Raw genomic sequence first — 22,015 nt, 5'->3', positions numbered from 1 at the left:
GAATCGGTCGGGACTTCTGGTAAAAACTGCTAGCAAGATGGACTTTTGGCCATTTACAATAGAAATGTGCTTAGAAAGGCTCATTCTATTATTAATTGTGTGAACCGTCCACTTCACAGTGAGTTTGAGTTGTTGCCTCCGGCCGCTGTTTTAGAGTACCTGTGAGGAGGACTAAAAGACTCCAGGTCTCTTTTATCCCTACTGCGTCTTGTCTCCTTAATAGCAAATAATTGTCCCTATCATTATTATTGTTATTATTATTTTATTGTTCTGTTTATTTTTATCCTGCTGCTAAACTAATTTCCCCTTGTGGGACAATAAAGAAATTGAATTGAATTGAATATTTGGTGTATACAGAAAACAAAACTAGAAACATGAAACTCAAACTAGGGAACTAAACTGGGAACGGAGAACTAGGAAACACATGGGAGCACATGGGATAGGTTTGCTAGGACAAGGACTAAAATAAAACCAGAAGTATGAGACAGAAGCAGAGTTGACACAGAGACGTGGAAACGTGACGGACTGAGAACCAAACGCACAAAGCAGAGACTAAATGAGGAGAACATGAAAACGAAACCTTCACTGGAGACGCAGGAACACAGAGACGAGCAGAGACAGGGAGACGTGATGGGAGACAAACACAGAGGCTAAACTCAGGCTGAGGGAGGACCACGATCACTGCGAACTAAAGAAACACAAAAACATGAACAAACAATAATCAGAGAATATCAGTGCTGTGTGTATATTTCTGTATTTGTAAATATGCATGTTTACATTCCCTGTTGTGTCAAACGACACAAAAAATACAGTTTTCACTCAAAGTAATCCTTCAACTCTGCGTGAACCTGCTGGGTTGAGTTTTTTTTAGAAGACTGCCTCTCCTTGAGTTTGGATTGACGCAGGTTACAGTAAACTGCAGCGCTGACATGCTTTCCTAACACTTAAATGAAAACTCACACATATCTGCTGTGTGTGTTCTGATCAGTGTGAAGTGATTCTGTACCCACAATAGATTTTTTACTGAAGCATCGCTAGTTTCTAAGAGCACATTCATGTGTGTTTATATTGAGCAACACCAGCCTAGAATAAAGTGACACCTCCATGATGTGTTGTGTAATCCTATTGCACGAGTTGGTTGTTGTTCTCACCGTTACTCCGTGTAAGTCGGTCACTTTGCATCTGTTTGCCTCGTGTTTACAAAGCTGAAGCGAGTGGGAATCACCACACATCCCACGATACGATATTATTGCAATTTTTAAAAATATTTTGCGATATTCAGATTCTGTACATAAAGGTAAACTTTATCAATATTCATTTTCTCTAATATCAAAGTCTCACACTCAGTCTTTCTCTCATTTCAGTTTGATTGTTGACAAACTGAACGGTTTGTATTACAGTCTAGTCCAACTTAACTGAATCAACCATCTGGTACAATTATAGCTATTCTGAACTATGCAGTTTATGAAAACTATGCAGCCCCTTCAGCAACTGAAGAATTTGAAAGTAAATTAAAACAAAATATAATTTTACATTAAATAAAAAAGTTTTAAACTTAATTAAAATAAAACATGTCTTAAATTAAAATAAGTAAACTGTCATGTTTATTAAACACATTTGGACAGTGAAGGAATGTCAGGATTCTTGCTCAGAAAAAGGATCAACATGCTCTGAAGTCAGAGCACAAAAACCTTTTTTGTAACAAAGTATCGATTTCTGCTGTCCCTGTATCGATACATTATTACCAAACAAAATATCACAATGCTACAAAGTATCCATTTTTTCCCCCACCCCTACTTCTGACACTACTTGACAAAGTATCCACATTTCAGCTGCTTTTTAGCTGCATGGAAGCATGCGTACATATCCGAGCTCTGCTGAGGGATAGAGAGGGAGCTCTGCCTGTCAGCGTTACAAAGACTGTCCCTATCTCTGCTTGACAGGAAGTGTGGCCCGAGTGACTTTTGGGCAAAACCACACAGAAACAAACGTAGAGAGAAGGAAGAAAGAAGACAAGAGTTAACAGCTGAGCATGAAACAGAACAACAAGAGGGAGCGAATCATTAAGCACCGCTGAAATGCAAAACTGTGTAATATGTTTTTCCCACCGGTGCAAACAGCTTTACAAACCTGATTCTAAACGAGGCAGAGACACTGAATTCAATAAACCTGCACTGTATTCACAATAGAAAAGATACGAAATGCTTAAACTGGGACATTTGAATGTTTCATGAAAATGATATTAGCTAGGGCTGCACGATTAATCGTTAGAAAATCGCGATCTCGATTCATACTTATGTGCGATCTCATTTCCAAATGACAACGATTAAAAAAAAAAAGAAAAAAAAGAAAAAAAGACGACGATTGTACCGCATTTTGTTCCGGGACGTAATCTGCATGAAAACAAGCGCTCACTCTTCCTGCTCAACAAATGACAAGGGCGGAGCCTTATATCACGTGATACAGAAGCTGTGCCGTGTGATGCTAAAATTAGCAGGAAAAACAACGGAGAGCACGTCAGGGATGACGAGAAAGTGACCGGAGAAAATCCGTCCCGGTCAACCACCCAAACATCAATAACGGGAACCTTATACAGCGCTTCCCTATACCCGTCGAACTCCCGCAGGCACAAATAAATTACGGAGGCTGTTACTTATCAGCTGACCAAAGATATGGCTCCATCAACACTGTGCAAAACGAGGGATTTAGGAAAATGATCAACACCCGAGACAAACGCAACTATTTTTCTATTGTTGCTACCTGCTCTATACACGCAGTGTCGAGCAACGGTGGAGACGCAATTTCAAGCAGTACAACATTTTGCGGCAACGACAAAACGTGAGACATTTGTTGTTTTTTATGTTTATTTATTGTTTTTATGTTCAGTCTCAACTGTTACGAAGTTGATGTGCAGTTAATAAGTGCAATAAATATTTATACTGGGAAAGAAAATCGTGAGAGAATCGTGATCTCAATTCTAAGCAAAAAATCGTGATTCTCATTTTATGCAAAATCGTGCAGCCCTAATATTAGCTCATTTTTTATTTTGATGACAGCAACATGTTACAGAGCATTTGGGCAACACAGGCTAGAAAAGAAAAGAAACACTAAAAGAAACAGGAACATTTTGCAGCTAATTAGGTTAACACAATAGTCAGTAACATGAGTGGGTATAAAAAGGGTTAGGAGAGGAATCTTAGAGAGGAAGATATTCTCAGTACTAAAGATTGACCAGAGAGGTTCGCTAATCTGCAAAAACACGTCTACAAATCATAGAATCATTTCAGAGACTTTGAATATGTCATCATGGATAGAGCATAATGTCATCAAAAGATTCAGAGAGTCTGGAGAAACATGTTTAAGGGACCGGGCTGACATTGGTGCAAACGCAGGTTTAAACTCTATAATACAAAGAAATGTGAACATGATCCAGAAGTGTAATCGTCTCCTCCTGAGACAAAGTGGGAAACGGTTCTGTGGTCAGAAGAAATGTGAGATTCTTCTGGGAAACCATGAGCAGCACGTCCTCTAGACTACAGAGGAGAGCCGTGTTATCAGCACTCAGTTCAAAAGCCTGCATCTCTAATGCAGGCGCATTAGAGATGCAGCTGCAATACTGTCACACAAGAATGACACGATGTTCTTCTCCCAAAAGTCAGTGTTGCTGCCGTCGGTCGGGTCAGTTCTGGCCAAAAGAAGAGAGGATGCTACACGGCCCTGAATTCAAAACGATCGTAGTTTTCTTTGTTCTACTGGGAATAAAATATGGCTTCATAAGATTTGCAAATCTTGTACAATGGCTGCATCTGAGGACGCAGGCAGGTGATGTGCTGATGGTGAAATGGAGTCAAAACGAGTTGTTTTTAGGTGCTGATTAAGCTCAGGGGGATGTTGAAGATAGCTGTGATCAGTAAGATGTCTGAATCACATACATGTGGGTTACGTAAAAGAATGGGGAAAACACGGATGATGCCCTGGCAGCGCCTCCTTGGACGAGGGTGATAGTTGCCGAAACACCCGATGAATCCAAGGTCCCAAATTTTAATATGATAATCTAGATCAGAAAGCAAAGAAAAATGGCAGATTAGCCTGGGTAAAAGACCGAAACACTCGATGTGTCCCTCTGGTAAAGTTTCCGGGCTGCCTTTCCTCATAACAGCCATCCCTCAGGATTTTCTCCATGTAAAGCAATGTGTTACCAGGGATCGTAACATCGAGTCCTTTCACCGAATCATGAACGTTCTGTGATCGAAGGATCAAACAGAGGACGGTGAGAGGAGTAAACAGAAGTTTTATCAGGAAGCATGAAAGGACGAGTTTCACTTGATCCATAATCAGAAGGTGCAGGTCAGGTCCGGGTGTAGGGAGGAGTGTTTCCTGGCAGCCTATCAGCAGCCCCCTGTGACTTTTAATGAATAGAGGCCAACTAGAGAGAAGGAAGTTAAACAGATAATGGAAAATAAACCACAAGTAGAGACAAACATAGCCGAGCAGGGTAACCGCTCAATAAAAGCTGCAGACACGGGCGACGTGATAACAAAGGAGTCGAGAATCTGCATCCATGTACTTTTATATTCTTTATCTCTTCCTGTCCACCCCGGTGCGGCGCAGACGGACGCCTGCCTCTGATAGCTTTGTACCTGCAGCGAGCTGCTGATTAGCAGCTTTCAAACTTGAATTGCATCGCAATTTGCAGCCTTTGAGAACAAATTGCGATAGCATCACCATTTTTGAACTCGGCTCTTCCACTCAGGTCCTGAAGAGGTGTAACCTCCCTGTCGATGTGGCGGCGCTTTTGGTTCAGCGGCGTTTCTGTTGCATTGGGTTTCCATCTGTCGCTGCCATGGGCGCCACGTTTTTGGCCAAACGTTGCTTTGGCAAACAAAGACAGGAGACCGTAATATACTCTTAAAAACATCCGCTTCATGTTTACCTACTGAGGCTATTACACAAAGCAGCCCTTTCAAGGTGAATGAACATGCCATCTAGGCAAAGCTGAAAGTGCTCCGATTGACATGCCAAATCCCAACAGGGAAAAAATAAAGTGCATTCAAATGAATTCTGCTGGAGAGCAGCTGGTGCCTGCAGCAGACGCGCTTGTTGTTTTTCAGCTCCTCGCCTCGCACCTCTCTCCCTGTTCCTGTGCGGTGAAGTGAGAGGTGTGTGAGGTGGAGGTATTGACAAGCTTGCCAACTAGAAAGGGGATTTGAGCAGACTGACAGTGAGGAAATGATACTGTCGGGGTTACACCAGCTCACTTACCACGCAACTCTACACCCCCCCCGGGGATGTTGGATTTGCATCGCAATAGGGCACGTCTGCTCGAATGCGACGTAGCACTGAAAGTTTCAAAGTCAAATTTCTTCCGTAGAGTAAGAGAAGTCCTGGTTTACACACACTGGTAGCCAGCTGGCAGCGGTCGCAGCATCTTCAGTCTTAATGAGTCACGGGCCGATTTACAGTCGCCCTTTGCTCTTTTGGAGGCAGGAGATGATGCTGTGCAGAGGAAACGCGCCTTCTGTGCGCCGTGGAGCTGCGAGCTGAGCTGAATAAAAACTAAACAACTTGTTTTTACTCGCCGAGTCGTAGTTTGAATTCCTTTGGACACGAGCAGCAAATGTGTTCATTTATTTTAAACTCTATGCTGCTTTGATAGCACAGACAGTTACATGTTACCAGCTGATTCAGAGTGATGAGATAATTGATAGTAAATTCCTTAAATATTTAATTTGAATTGATTTATGTGCACGTGGCTTTTTTTATTCTGAACAATGACACATGTGCATAAAATCAAACTATATTGTTATATTTTCCTCAAATATTAAATCATTTGAGGAAAATCCTTTAAGGTCTTTGGGCCACAGCCAATGGTAGAAACTGCATTTTCCATAATGGCAGTCAAACCACATGTTGATAGATTTAGACGGCTCTGTACCTTTACCAGTACGTTAATAGGCAGGGTGGGGCACGTAAATGAGAACAAACAGCTCGTAGAACTGGGGGAACATATATAGAAGCATGTTTGGAAGCGTGGTCCCGCTGGTGAAACTCAGATACTTTATCTCCAGTTATTGCGTCACAACGCATCATTTGCAATTTTCTCGTTTTCATGTTCACACGTGCTTTTCGTTAAGCAGTTATAATTATCATTCCTTATAAAATGAAGCAAACAACCAGTTTCTTCTGTCATTTCTGCTTCATTACTATTAACTTCTCTTACTAGAGGTGGGAATCACCAAACATCCCACGATACGATATTATTGCAATTTTTAAAAATATTTTGCGATATTCAGATTCTGTACATAAAGGTAAACTTTATCAATATTCATTTTCTCTAATATCAAAGTCTCACACTCAGTCTTTCTCTCATTTCAGTTTGATTGTTGACAAACTGAACGGTTTGTATTACAGTCTAGTCCAACTTAACTGAATCAACCATCTGGTACAATTATAGCTATTCTGAACTATGCAGTTTATGAAAACTATGCAGCCCCTTCAGCAACTGAAGAATTTGAAAGTAAATTAAAACAAAATATAATTTTACATTAAATAAAAAAGTTTTAAACTTAATTAAAATAAAACATGTCTTAAATTAAAATAAGTAAACTGTCATGTTTATTAAACACATTTGGACAGTGAAGGAATGTCAGGATTCTTGCTCAGAAAAAGGATCAACATGCTCTGAAGTCAGAGCACAAAAACCTTTTTTGTAACAAAGTATCGATTTCTGCTGTCCCTGTATCCATACATTATTAGCAAACAAAATATCACCATGCTACATAGTATCCATTTTTCCCCCACCCCTATCTCTTACCAAGTACTCACTTCTCATACCTCCACCTAAATGGCAACTTCCAACTTCTCTGAGACACGTGTGAGCTTTTATCCACCAACAGAAGATAACATGTGACACAGCTGCCCAGATGTTAGGGAACTCTTGCAATTTGGGTCGTTTTGGCTAAAACTACCTTTTGTAAAGGACAGCTGGGCACGTCTGTGTAACGGGAATATCATCAGACAGGAAGTGGCTGCTGAACTATTGCTAGTTGCTCATGAAGAAATGAAACCTGTTGCTCTGTGCAAGTAAATTAAATATGCACTAATTACAGCAAAGTGTTTATCAACCGACTGTAAGGCACAATCAACTTTGAGAAATTAGCTTGTGAAGCATTTAGACTTCCAGCAGTATTCTGGTATTGTGTACCGTCCCTCTAGTGTGCCTCTGCTGGCCTTTTTCTTTATAATTATATTGCATTTCTGCCTCTGCCTTCTGCTTCTTTCTCCTTTATTACCCTCCTGATTTTGCATTCACACAGTGACAATAACCAGCCAACAGCAAAGGTGCTTTTCTGTTTTTTTCTCTGGTCCCTGCTTGCTTGGCTGCCCGCGGTCTATGGTGAGGCCGTGTGTTTACTGCTCCAGTGTTGTTTTACAGGCCCAGCAGGTGTGACCAGGGTTCGGCAGTCTGGGCCAAGAACCAGATGGTTTCCTGACTCAGGTGCTCCATGCCTGGGTAACCTGCCAGCTGCAGGTGTCTACGGCCCGTCCTGATTGATTCTCTCTCTCGCTTGGCTTTCTGGCTCGTCTTGGGCTGTATGTGTAGCCAGTCTGGAACGGGTCAGCCAGACCTATAGTGAGGTGTGTGCACTGACATTTACCTTGATGGATTCAGACGCATTGCAAGATTGAGGGGAAAAGGGAAATGTGGAACGGGTAAGACAGGAAGGTGGCTGGATGAAATGTCATGGTGCTGGCTGGGTGTAAACTGTCCGACATAATTGCAGAGAGGTGGTAAAATGTGCAGAGCGTTCTTTAACATGGGTACGGCTGTTTCAAATTCTGGATCAATATCAGATCTGTGCACAAAAGATAAACAATACAGCAAAGTTAATGTACCTCGATCTACTTACAGAAAACAAAGCCTTAACCCTTTAAAGCCGGTCAGAGCAGCACGCTCCGTTTTGCATAACTATTTTTAAATCCCGGTAGCTCTGCAACCACGTGAGCTAGCGCAATAATTGTTTTTGCATATGAAACCGGAGGAGTTGTACTTACATCTTATGCCATCAGCTTGTCCTCGGTCACAGTTTCCTTCCACATATAGTTTTGCAAAAACTGCATAAAAAGCTCTTGCAGCAACAAAAACATAATATTCCAGAAACACGCTTTGCCGATCCGATCAGCTGTTCGTAACACTTCCTACGTCCATCAGCGTGAACTATCGCATGTCCGCCATGACCTGCCCGAAACCAGAAGTGACGTCATTTTCGCAGAAATGTAGTTTTTTACCATCAGGGCCTCATGAGCCTATACTGGTGTTTTTAAAAGTTATGTTTGACTTTATGACTTTCTGTGTGGTTTCTGGGATGCTTAGGACTCATATTGCACTGCTGGAAATAGTTTATTTTGATGCATATGCTGCTTTTTTGCAAATTTGCATTATAATATTTATTTTCGTTTTTCCTGCAGTGTATAAAAATTGGTGTATTTCAAAAATAAAACTATGAAGACACTCAAAATAAATTTCCAGTGGTGGGAAACTATTTTGTGCAACTTTTTTGTATTTACAGTTTTGAGGGATAAGCCTCTTAAATTTCTCTAACTAGAAATATATGTTAAAAAAACAAAAACGATTTTCAATTTTTTTGTAGTTTATTGCACTTTTTTTGCAATTTATGTAATTACTATGCACTTAATGCAGACATATTATTAAAATTTAGGCTGTAATGGTTGTATTTATGTATATCAACTTGAAATGCTCCCAAAAATGGCTCCACAGCATGTAAACATATAATATAAGCTCTGGTGGACTTGGTTCTATGGTAGGTCTTAAAGGGTTAAAGCAGGGGTGGGGAACTCCAGGCCTCGAGGGCCGGTGTCCTGCAGGTTTTTGATGTGTCCTTGATCCAACAGCTGATTTAAATGGTTAAATCACCTCCTCAACATGTCCTGAAGTTCTCCAGAGGCCTGGTAATGAGCTAATCATCTGATTCAGGTGTGTTGGTCCAGGGTGAGATCTAAAACCTGCAGGACACCGGCCCTCGAGGCCTGGGGTTCCCCACCCTGACTTAAACAAAAGAAAAAAAGCACAGACAGTGAAATAAAGTCCAGTTTTTTGAAGATACCATTTTTCAGCACTTGTATTGTATTTGTGGATCAATACTAAAAGAAACAGGTGAAATAATTCTCGATAATAAAGACATTAAAATGCATGAAGCAGACTCTGACAGGAGTCCCTTCGTTTCCTTTGCCTCTCTCAATCTTCCTTCTTCCACTGTCTGATTGCATTTAGCCTCACATACACACAGTCCATGTACACATACTCACACATCACTTCTAACGGCCATCACAGCCTTTCTCTCAACCTCTTCCACTCCTCAGCAAATATCTGCTATAGCGGTCTCCATCTCTATCTATCGATGCACTCTGAATTCTCGAGGCGCTATCGATTCCCAGCAGAGGTGACATTTACTGTGTGCTCTCCCAAGTCATCGCCTTAATCACCTGACTGGTCCTTCACACTTGAACTAAATCAGATGTCAAACTCTCAAGTGATGAGCTGACCCGCTGTTACTCCTCACGAATGAATATGAGTTGACTGACATCATAACCGGAACGACAAAAACAGCAACCTGAGCCGCTCGGCCCTCACACCCTGAGTCAGCCTCGTCTGTCATTTTAATCAATATCTGCTCATCTCTGTGAAGACAACTTTTACACTTTTTACTTTGTTTACTGCCTCATAAAATACTGACCTTGTGATGACCACCGTGTACTTTTCATTCCCCGTTTATTTTTGCACTTTTCACCTTAATGCTGTGAACAGATCTTATGATCTAAATGCTAGAAGTAAAAAACACATGACTTCGTTCCTGATTGAGCATTCGTCGTCTGCTAATATCTGTCATGTTCCTGGTCTGTTGACCCAGCGTTTTAAGTTTTAGTTTATTTGGATGTTGTTTATGTTTAAGTTCATTAGATTAGTGAAGTTCATTTGGTTATTAGACTCCTCGTGTTTTCTTCCCCTGTGTTTAAGTTTCCCTCACCCTTTGTGTTTTATGCTGCGTGTCTTATGTTATCAAGTTTGTATTATCATGTCTGTCTCATGTTTCCTGTTTTATTTTGAAGGAGTCGTGTGTTCTATGGTCGTGTCCAAATTAATGGGCCGCATTTGTAGACCGATTACGTCACAGCGACGCGCCGAAGGCTGTCCAAATTCGTAGACTCCTCCGAATGCAGCTGACAAATGCGTCCTCCTTTTCCCCGAATTTGAAGGATGGGTCGGGTGTGTCCTACCATATCCCAGAATTCATAGCGCGGCCCAGCCAAACTCCAGTTTCCAACAATGGCGGCCGCTACTAAGTTTTAAAATTACTCTTACTAATCTTTCTGGGTCACAAAATAAACTTTTGACATATTTTCAGGCGAGAAAGTAGCTGTGTGAACATCAAATATCTGCTCGGTTTATCAAGATATCGCATATTTGCAAAAGTGCTTCGACGTTTTCGGAGACGTCTGTTACCCACCAGCTCGATAGCTCGCCGGGAGCTCGAGAGTCACTGATGCGGCCGAGAACGGCACAACTCCCGGCACATCATTTTCACATCACCGCGGACTTTCGCTGCTCGGGTTAAACATAATATATAAGTCACTCAGACAACCTAAAATGTTATTGTTGGGCTTTTTTCAGTGTTTTGTTTGTTCGTGAGTAAATCGGCTTGGCTGAGATTAAAGTTATTAGATTAGATAAAATAAAACTTTATTAATCCCCCGGGTGGGTTCCTCCTTGGTTTTCACACAGCTGAATAAACCTCAAATAGAAAACTGATTAAACAGAAGTGTGAGACGGTCGAGAATTTACGCCAGTGTCCTGTTATATTTTAGATAGCAAGGAGCAGATGGCTGAGACAGCGGTGACGCTAATCAGAAGGCTAGACCGTCCAATTTCCCATCCGTTTACTTCCGGCCTACCCGACCTTCTGAGGACCCGGCCCACGTAGACCGCGAAGGCCGGGTCCGCAGGAGGATGCAGCCCATGAATTTGGACACGACCTTTGTTCATTGTATTTAGTTTCACTTCCCTTGTCCTGTCATTAGGCTCATGTCAGTCAGCTGTTCCTCCATGTGTTCCCACTTCCCCTGATCACCTCCTGTGTATTTAAGTCCTCTGTTTTCAGTGTGTCATTGTCAGGTTGTCTGTTGTCCACGCCATGCTTCCTATGCCATGCTTCCAAGTTTCTTGTCTAGGTTTTTCTTATTGTTTGTTTAGATTTCCCAGTTTAGGTTTGTGTTAATTTTGCTTCAGTTTGCCCTTTGTTTGTACCTTTTTTACCAGCCATATTAAACGGCTCGCTTTTTGTTAACATTTCAAGTTCTGTTCCCTGTTCCTTGGAGTCTGCGTTTTGGGTCCTGTTGTCAACCCCTACAGTCTGCCCTCGCTGTGACAATATCAACCTAAAGACATGCACTCAGAGTAGCTGTCAATAGATAACTGTGTATATGTTTCTCCACCAAGAAGCGAATGTATACAAACCCGTCCAGCCCCAATTTTTTTCTTCGCAATTTTATTATTTTGTCCTCATTTAAAATGTAATAAGGCTTTTATGAGCTCTACAAACATGACTTCCAACCACCAGAAAACATTTCTTTCAGAAGTACGACAACTTTTTAAACATAATTATTTATTTATTAGGAAAAGGTTCATCAAGGGTGGAGTTTAAAAAAAAAGGAACAGAAAAAAATCTCTTTTGTGGATTTTCTGGTTTTACGACTGATTAATGTTGAGCTGCATAACAGTCGTTTAATAACTGCATTGTTACTATAAATACAGAGAATTAGTATTTGTTCAGATGCATAAACACGTCTAACAGACAGTATTCAAGTCTCACCAATAACAGAACCAACCAATAAATATATGAAGCTTTTAATGGCGAATAAAGCTTTGATTGATTGATATGTGTACATATATTTATATTTATAGATACATATATATTTAGTCATCTTTTTTCTTTTACCACGTCTCTCTAATATTTTGCTCTTTACTATTTTTCTATTTTTTTTAATTATTTTATTTTATTTTCTCCTACTGTATCATGCTGCTGAGTGACTGCTGCTCATCAAACACATTTCATTGCAATGTTGACCCTGTGCTAACTTGCATATGACAAATAAAACTGAAAACTATTCACGTCTCACCAATAACAGAACCAACAACAAAAGTGTTGCTGGTGATGATATTTTATTCTATTTTTCCAACATTTGGTATTTCACCCATTTTGGATGAATGAAGGTATCTCCTTGAAAGTAGATTACATTGATCTTGGACACATTTATCGAAAGTTGTCCTGCAGGTTTTCAGTGATTGCTCAAACTTCTACTTTATATTACTCCAGATGTTTTCAGCTGCTTTCAGATTAGGTTGCATCTTTTCTTATCTTTTCTCGTTGGAAAACATATTTGACTTGGTTAATTAAATGTCTATTAATACTTTTCATTCTTTTTCAGATACTAAACCAGTGATATGTTCATTAATAATGTGATTTGTTAATAATATAGTGTAGAGGCTCTATATATTATTTGCATTTCACTTTTTATTTGCTTTTGAGTTTCACTAGTTGTTTGGTTATGTTTAGAAATCCATAATGTTCTTGTGTCTTAGTATTATTATAATTTTTTTTGTTATTAATATTAATAATAATTATGATATGTTATAAAATTCCCGTGTCTAACTTTTCTATTTGAAGTTTGGCATGTTCTCTGCACACCTCTGTGGCCTCTCTGGCTTCTTCCTTCGCCTCACACACTTGCATGTTGTTGATCCTAAATGCAGGGTGTGCCCCACGTTTGAGCTTGTGACAGCCTGGATAGGCTGCAGCTCAAATGCACGGACAGATTATACATTATAAATTATAAGACCAAAAGAAATAAGATGAAACAGTAAATTATTTAACATTTAGCAAAATGATAAAGAGTTTTTTCTTTTGTTTGGATGAGATCTGATCATCTTTCTTTTTTGGCTGATTCAATATTGAAGAGTAAAGCAGCGTCATAAGTGATACAGCAAGCTGGAAATAGAATTTTATTAGATCCAAATGATCCTGCTGTCCGACACTCACCATTTGCCTGACTTGTTTACTCCACTCCTCTCTCTCATGTTGTCCACATATCCTGCTAAATGCTTTCTGATTTATTTATCTCCTTGGCTCTGTGTCCATCATCTCATTAAACTGTTACATAATACACAATTTTCAGTTGCTTGACCAAGATAATTGTTCCGGCCGAAGAGGTATTTTCACACAGCCGAGGCTCTTTGTTCTCTGAGACCAGACCATAGCAACCCTCTGTGTAGCACTCTGGCAAACACATACAGAGCCAGTTACTGCTGAACAATGAGAGCCTCAAAGAAACATCAAAAAGAAACGAGGGACCCGGCAAAAAAACAAACAAACGAAAAATAATTACTTTCATTGAACCCTACAGATAAAAATACTGTGAAGTTGAGGAATCATTTAATAGTTTTTCTATATGTGCATTTATATTTTCATCATGTCATGGCGCACACAGGCAGGAGCTTCACTAAACTTCATTGTCGAGAACATTTGAGCCTAATTCTAACTAATTCAGTTTTGCACTTGTATAACAAAACAATAACCAGAGGATTTTCATACCATTAAACCCTTTTTTAAATCTACTAGGTTCAGTCTCTCATATATGTAAAATAAGAACCAACAAGCGAGCTTAACCACACAAAAAACAGCTCAGGTATAAAGGCAAAGAATAAAAGATGTACACACACACAACATCTCACCGAAATCTTTTATCTCCACACAATCTCTGCATAACTTTGAAAATGATTTTTAGCTGATACTCTCATCAAAAAGACTGACATTGACGATGATACCTCTCAGCTGGCTGATACGACCTTCACTAATCCAGTAGACCTAAATGGATTCCTGATGGAGGGTAGTGGCTGACAATAACACCTGCCTGTTTCTATCACCACTCCCATTAACTCTGTGTTGCCTTAATACTCTGAGTGTTCATGATGCGCGTTGATGGAGGTGTGTGGTGTATATCCATGTTTTCCTGCCATGCCAACATGACTTGCATTCTTGAGTTTAGGGACAAACGGTGTCAGGACAGAATAAATTAATATTTTGACAAGCAAGGAAAACAATTCAGTTTTATTTACAGTATATCACGTGTAAATCGCACAACAGTCACTTCAAGGCGCTTTATATTGTAAGGTAAAGACCCCACAATTATACAGAGAAAAACCCAACAATCATATGACCCCCTATGAGCAGCACTTTGGTGACAGTGGGAAGGAAAAACTCCCTTTTAACAGGAAGAAACCTCCAGCAGAACCAGGCTCAGGGAGGGGCGGGGCCATCTGCTGTTACTTTCCCGTAGGAACGCTGCAGGAACGCTGCGTTACTGCGTTACTAAAACCGTGATTTTTTTGCGAGAATGTCTCATGACAGTGACGTAAGCGAGTGCGACGTTCGTGACAACAGCTGTGTGCAGATCAACAATGGATCATATATCGAGTGCAGAGAGAGTATGAGCGTGCAGCGTTTAAAGCGTGGAAGTACTGACCTTACTTTGAGTTTGATTCCATAAAAAGTGACAAAAACATTAGTGTCCGTTGTGCGTGGGAAGAAAACTTCTTTTTACAGCGAAAAAAACCCCTAAACTTCCGAGCAAGCACCGAGTAGCTACGACGTAATGGGAAACTCACAGAGAAACTCGCGGATTCTTCCACTGACCGCTGCACACCTGCACCAGGGTAACCCTCCGCCTACCCCACTCCTGCTTTACAGGTGAAAATAGAGCAACAGGACCGCTAGTCTTTGACTTTATTTATTTTCTGCTGTGTTTTACTTGCATCTATTTGAAAGACTGAGTGTAAACACACAAAATATTTTATTTTATGTGCTGGAATGTGCAGAAAATAGGTTTAAATGTTAAACTAATTTCTTCCAGTCAGTGAATGTTGCATATAATTAAATTTTTTGCTTGATGCATAAAGTTAAAAGATTAAAACTAATAAAACAAGTTTTAAAAAGAGACTTTTCCATTTGATTACATTTTGTATGATGATTATGTAGAAAAAGTAGAATTGGGCTGAAAGATCTATCACTTTATCACCTATTCAGGTTGTAAATCGTGTTTTTAAAAAGTAACTAATTACTTTTGAAAATAAGTAATCAGTAAAGTAACGGGATTACTTTTTGGGGGAAGTAACTTGACCAACACTGGTCCTCATGTTTGTGTTTGGGTGTGAAGGCAAATTCACCGTCTACAATGTAGACAACTAAATACAGTTAAATTAAATTTCTTTCACGTGTGTCCTACATAACAGATTCAAACATTCATTAGAATTTCATTCAAATAACATTTGTATTCTCATGTACTTATAATATTTTATTACTATATTGATATAGCAAAAGGTTTAGTTGTCTTTGCATAAAAATATCTGGTAGAATTTCTGGTGTTACTTTTCCTTTCTTAGTCTGAGTACATTTCAGAGACTGTACTTTTTTACTTTACTTCAGTAGATTCAGTACTTCAGGTGTTACTGGAGTATTTTGTTAAAAACCACAGATATCTGTACTTCTACTTAAGTAAAGAACATCGTTACTTTGGCCACCTTTGGTGTACGTAAGACCTCTGTGGTGGACAAAGCTTGTTTACCATGGAGCTGGATCTTGATACACGATTACAGCACAGCTTTGTGTCGTTTAAGTCATATATTATATCATGAAATAAGTATTTGAGCGTGAAATTTTGTTTGTATTTTAAAACAATGATGCAAAAAGATATAAAATAGAAGAAATAAGACAATAAACAACGAAAACAACTTTGGGTCAATGTTGTGTCTTTCGTTGCACATTACATACTACATAATGATCCATTTTGCAGGTTAGACTGTGCCAATAATTTTGATAACGTGTCATAAAGTCAGCAAACAATTATTTTCACTGGTGAAGTCGGGTTTCCTTAATCAAGAACCTGTAGATCTAAATCAGCAGATGTAGCTCACCTGTAAGTGTAAATGTGAATGTGCTGGTTATTTGTGAATGACTGGCTATTTCTATTTGTCCTCTTGCTTAATAGGTGGCAGGTAAGTATAATGTTAGTATAAAGACAGAGTCACTGAACTTTGTGTTTGTGCAGGAAAAAAGTGTTAATTGACTCTGTAGCACAATCAAATTTCACATTAGAGGAAATAAAATATTGTGACTGCTGCATTTGCATAAAATCACCTCCGTTAATTTATGTTCAGTATGTAGACATATGTAGTTTTTCTATTAGTGAGTGACTGATCTCTTCATCTCTCGGCTGCTTCTTTACACTCTGACACAAACTATAACACTACACAATTTTGTAAACCTGTGAAATCATTTGAAGTGATACATTCATCAACCTTCAGTTTCAAAGTTGCTGTAACTGTAGTATATCTATGAAACTAATGCCGTTCTTCTTTGTTGGTAGTTTTAAAAAATGTTATCAGAGATACAGTTCAGAAAGACAAATTGATTTATTTCTTATTCTCAGTAAAAACACGAGGCTTTTAAGAATAGTAGAGTCTGTGACGTTTATGGTAAATGTTGTATAGCACTTTACTTTATGTTTATGAACTCGTTGTCATGCTTAAAGATGGAGGAAACCATTGGAAAATGTATCATTATAATCACTCTATGAAATCAGAAATTGTACCCCACAATATTTTCTTAGCATTAGCTTCAACTGGTTCACACATATTAATCACCTTGGATGGTTCCTGGCTTATAACTCTCTTGTACACCATCCATCTTCATCTGCTTTATCCGAGGCCGGGTCGCGGGGGCAGCAGCCTAAGCAGAGAGGCCCAGACCTCCCTCTCCCCAGCCACCTCCTCCAGCTTATCCGGGGGAACACCAAGGCGTTCCCAGGCCAGCCGAGAGATATAATCTCTCCAGTGTGTCCTGGGTCTGCCCCGGGGCCTCCTCCCGGTGGGACATGCCTGGAACACCTCACCCAGGAGGCGCCCAGGAGGCATCCTTGTCAGATGCCCGAACCACCTCAGCTGGCTCCTTTCGATGTGGAGCAGCAGCGGCTCTACTCTGAGCCCCTCCCGGATGGCCGAACTTCTCACCCTATCTCTAAGGGAGAGGCCAGCCTTCGGAGGAAGCTCATTTCCGCCGCTTGTATCCGCGATCTCGTTCTTTCGGTCACTACCCACAGCTCGTGGCCATAGGTGAGGGTAGGGACGTAGATCGACCGGTAAATTGAGAGCTTCGCTTTTACACTCAGCTCCCTCTTCACCACGACGGACCGCTGCAGCGTCCGTCTCTTGTACACCTTCAAGTGGTTATCCAAGGCTGTGAGTCTTTGCTTGGTATCTGTGTGGATAGCTTGCGGTACTTCCACCATCCTTCAGCTCTGATAGATGGCTCGCTTCCCTCTGTGCCGCCTTCATCTTGGCCCCTGATCCTAACATTGTTCCTCGCTTCCATGCAATGCATTCAACGCACCTTTTGTTCATCCCCCAGTATGCGGGGATGATGACACCCTGGCTATTTGTTGTACCTCATCAGTCTCTAGTAAAGTGCCTGCAGGGCGAGTGGGATTTTTTTATACAAATGAATCAAAATTTGTATCAAAATCTACCTGATATCTTACAAAATGTTTCTAACCTTGTTTCTGACAGTGTTGGTGCCACAAAATACTCTATCATGACTTGTTCAAAAAAAATAATTCAGACTTATAAAGCTATTTGTTATATATCATAATGACAACACATATTTTTAATGCTGGACATAAAAACTAAAGGTAACAAGAACAATAACCTGAAAGAAAAGGTGTCCTATCATTATCTCCTTAACAGCATATCCTCAATCAATGTGAAGCATTAGTTTTGCTGTGATATGTTCCAGCCTAGAGGATGTTTGGTTTGAACATCCCTTCAGTCATTTTACAGCCTGTTTCCATGGGAACATCCACCCTTTAAAGGAATCCTCCTTTGAAAAACAGGCGCCGAAGTATTTTTTCCACTTTAAATATTTCTATAACCTGAATGAGGGTTTTTTGCTCTTTTTGAGAAACACAGTTCATCAAAAAGTCAAGGAGGGTAGTTTTAAATTTAAATTGTAAAGCAGCACATTGAGAAAAAGACAAAAAATCTATGAACACTAAAAATAAAAAAGAAATTGTGGTGTGAATAAGGCACGGCGGGTCCAGGGATCAGCGTTTTGAGACATTTTATTTAATATCTCACCACCACCACCCCGCAACCCTTGAGTCCTCGTGTTTTTAAACTTGGTGGACGTGATTAAGGATGCCGTGCAGGTGCGTCCGCCCTCCCTGCACGGCACCGCAGGCCACGCCCCACCACAGAAATAAAACCATACTGGTGTCTTTACTAACTCAAGTAACACCGATGAACCAAACTCAGAGGAGAAAATATCGAATCACACAAAGACTGTCGTTGTTATTTGGTTTAAACTGTAATGTCAGCAAAAAAAAATTCTGGCACAACTTCACCTGTTTCCAAGGTGCATGGAGAGGATAAAAGAATTCACAAAGCAGGAACTCCAGCAACACTTGAGGAAGAAGAACAACTTTAATAATAGACCAACGTGTTTCGGCTTGTGGCCTTCATCAGAGTCATAGTAAAACATTGTAAAAATTGCTTAAATACAAGACAGGAAACAGAAAAAAAATTTAATTAACCAGTGAAAACTTCATAGATAGGTCAGCTGACATATAATAGGTAGGTATTGGTTAATTGGCTAAGTCACGCCCAAGTAAATACCAAACTAGATCATTACTGATGAGGAGAAGGGGGGGGACATAACCCCCATATGTCTGAAAATAACACATGCATGAAATGCACAAGGAGGAAGCTATAAATATACACACAGGTTTAAAAAAAAAAGGGGGGGGGGTCTTTAATGGTAAAAGCGCGTTTGAATCACATCACATGGGAACACATTTGTTAAAAGATCCTTATTTATGTCTCTAAAATGTAAAATATCTCAAATTTAGACTTGAATTGTAGACTTAAGATGAGACGTCTAAAGCGCTACTTCTTCTTTAAACTGTAATGTAAAAGTGCATCATTCTAACTCTCACCATTACAAGCTGTGCCTGTGTAAATATGCAGTTACTCAGAAAAGGTTTGTTGTAAAAACTAGAAAGGATGTTAGGAAATATGAAGGACACGTTAGCTGCTAGCATCACACAGCTGGACTCCCGGTGCCTTATGTTTGGGTCAGAGGTGAAACTGTGGGGGGAATGCCAGGAAAATTCCTACAGTGTTAGAAGTGCAACACTAAGTTGGTGATATTTAGTAGTCGAGTATTGCTTTGCCATGGATTATTTATGTATCTGCTTTATGCTTTTGCTGTTTATTTTGGGGAATTGCATCTTTAAAAATGTGTTTCTGTTATTCCAGCTTCGGTCCTCTGGTCTGAACCGTGTGCTTACCTGTAATATTCTGACTAGTGATGTTCGATTCGTGAACGAATCGTTCAATACTCGAGAATCACTTTACTGACTCGTGAATCATGATTCACGAGCCCAACTGACTCACTGACTCATCCCTGTTTCTGTTAGCAAACTAATTCGCTTAGTAAAAATATATCTAGCTTATAATTAAAATTGTGGGGGGGAAAAACAAAAGCCAGTTTCTTAACAAAAGCATTTCTGCTCTGAACTGGAAGAAAAAACCCTGAGTAGAAGCTCACATCAAGAAAATAGCTCCTCGGTTCACAGTAGCATCGCTCTGCTAACATGCTAACAGCACATTTGAGCTACTCACCCCCTCCCTCCTGTGCTGAATCGTAAGCGTAAGCGAATCACTCAGGACTCGCTCACCCCCTCCCTCCTGTGCTGAATCATAGAGCGAGCGAACGAATCACTCACTCACCCCCTCCCTCCTGGCTCACAGCTTCTTCTTCTTCTTGGTTGGCAACCAATGTTAAGGTGCATTACCGCCCCCTGGCTCACAGCTCAGTGGACATTTAGATGAGAAAATATATATTTAACACATTTAAGGAAAATACTAATAAAATACAAATAAACAAAATAAATGTTTATTAAGCAATTTTGATAGGAAATTGCTTAATTTTAGAAATGTTTTTGCTCTTTTTTGCTCTATAAAATAGTTGTTTTTTTTAGAATCATTCATCTTAGCAGTGGGATTTACATGAAAAGAGAAACAAATTTGAGTGAAAATGTAAATTTTTTTGCACTCTCTGGTCAACTGACTCAGTGAATCAAATGACTCAAAAAAACCCGATTCACTTTGGTGAGTGACTCATTAAAACTCGATTCAGTAAAAAGAATCAAATTTACCATCACTAATTCTGACTGTTGGTGTTTCTGTGTTGCAGGTTGCCCATGTGGGTGGCCAAGGGGATGGTGGCCACGAGGGCTGTGTGCCTGGCTTCCAGGTCAAAAAGTACCAGGTGATGTACAGAGGACCTTTCCAAAAAGGACAACGCCTTCTTCAAGGTCAGTAAATTGGTTAAAATCTCTAAATCCACACCACAATTCAACATCCAGTTGTACCAGCACAAATATCCTTTCCTTCATCTGTTTGGGTTTTGAGGATTTGAACCAGGTCAAGGTGGAGTTATGTGTGTGTGCATGTTCATTAAAATAGATTTGATTATAAACACGAGGTAAAACGCGTTGCTTCTTTGCACCACAGTGACAACAAACATCATTTTTGTCTGCAAATGAATTATTCTCCTTGATTGAATGATATTTACAAAAGCATTTCCCCTCTTTGTTCCTCCCCCGAAGACAGCTTTGAGCTGCTTAGTTAACTGCGTGTGCTGTGTGCTCATATGCGAGCGTGTTTGCTGGAGCTTTTGAGTCCCAGTTCAACGGTTACATGCTCGAGTTGACTTAGCTTTCTGCAAAGCTCCGGTCCCTAACACGCTCTGACTCGCATTCTCCTCTGTATGCAGAAAATTGTGTTTGATCTCAGCAGGTTTAAAATCAAAACCTTTAAGATTTAAGAGTTCGAAGAGTTCACAGCTGACGAGTCCATGTCACGGAGGCTTAGTTCTGTCTCTGAGCCACTTGTGAGGCAGTCTTGTCGCTCCTAAGTTAATGCAGTGACCAGTTAGTTTCCCCACAGCCTCCTGCACACGTCCAATCTCAACTCGATATTGCAACCACAACTTATGCTCCTTTGGGGCCCATCTACACAACTTCACTTGGTCTCTACAGAGATCAGCAATAACGTCTGCAGGCTAGCAGTCTCCTCCTTTGGGGTTGTGAGTTATGGCGTCTTTCCACAGAAATCGACAAGGTGAAGTCAGCTAGCAGCAGTTTTATTGCAAAGCTGAGTTTCCACCAATTTATTTGCTTAATAATTCATTTTTCCTCTCGTTTGTTATTTTATTTGTACAACGTGATGAAATACAAATGAAATATGTAAATTGAAATAGGAATAATTTATGTCGTTTTATTCATTCTGTCATTTATTGTGGAACTTGTTTTCATTCCCCTCTCATTATTCAACCTCTTCTTTATTTATTTAATCATCCCTACGATTCTTCTCCGCGTCGAGAAGCTACACCTGCAGAATGTAATCACCTGCCTCTCTGACATGCGCATATTGTGTTGCATCGACATACACAGCAGTAACTTCTTTTGAGCTCACAGAGCTTTTAGTGCTTGTCGAGTTGCTTTGTGTGGCATTCACCTGATGGACAGCTTTTCCAATTGAAAATACATACTTTCCTGCCTATACAGCAAAATATGACAAATCTAAGAATTTCTCCTTCAATCTTCTTTCTTCTTTTTCAGCTTTATTGTATTTGATTTGGTCAGCCAGCGAGGCACTTTGTCATCTGGAGGTTCAGCGGTGCGTGTAGTAGGAGACAGAACGCAGTTCTGCTTTAGCGCTCTGCTCTGGGACAACACAGCGGTTCCATTACCTTGAATATGCTCCTGTCAGCAGAAACACCTCTCGCCATTGAGGGGTGGGGGGTCCCACTGCTCACAGAAGTAT

At 40.2% G+C, this 22,015-nt stretch overlaps 1 protein-coding gene and 3 long non-coding RNA genes across 4 annotated transcripts in view; 2 read left to right on the top strand and 2 right to left on the bottom strand.

Annotated features, from left to right (window-relative positions):
- LOC146515925 (uncharacterized) overlaps nucleotides 1-17,614 on the bottom strand; it is a 93,083-nt gene extending 75,469 nt beyond the window's left edge. Inside the window, exon 1 of the long non-coding RNA XR_014875044.1 lies at nucleotides 16,811-17,614. This is a non-coding gene — a long non-coding RNA (uncharacterized LOC146515925). The remainder of the gene's footprint in view (nucleotides 1-16,810) is intronic.
- The window catches only part of LOC146515921 (uncharacterized), a 496,024-nt gene that overhangs the window by 101,709 nt on the left and 372,300 nt on the right, over nucleotides 1-22,015 (top strand). The window lies entirely within an intron of this gene.
- The window catches only part of cdh13 (cadherin 13, H-cadherin (heart)), a 490,756-nt gene that overhangs the window by 96,441 nt on the left and 372,300 nt on the right, over nucleotides 1-22,015 (top strand). The window contains exon 2 of the mRNA XM_085165990.1: nucleotides 20,382-20,502. Coding sequence (XP_085022116.1) covers nucleotides 20,382-20,502 — 121 coding nt within the window. The remainder of the gene's footprint in view (nucleotides 1-20,381; nucleotides 20,503-22,015) is intronic.
- LOC146515926 (uncharacterized) lies at nucleotides 10,046-11,624 on the bottom strand. Its single transcript, XR_014875040.1, has 2 exons — nucleotides 11,053-11,624; nucleotides 10,046-10,140 (listed from the first exon to the last, which is right to left on the bottom strand). It is a non-coding gene; the product is annotated as an uncharacterized LOC146515926 (long non-coding RNA).

The sequence above is a fragment of the Neolamprologus multifasciatus genome, chromosome 7 (assembly GCF_963576455.1).
Source record: "Neolamprologus multifasciatus chromosome 7, fNeoMul1.2, whole genome shotgun sequence".
In the NCBI taxonomy this organism is placed as follows: Eukaryota; Metazoa; Chordata; class Actinopteri; order Cichliformes; family Cichlidae; genus Neolamprologus; species Neolamprologus multifasciatus.
This window is presented reverse-complemented; position numbering and strand designations above follow the sequence as displayed.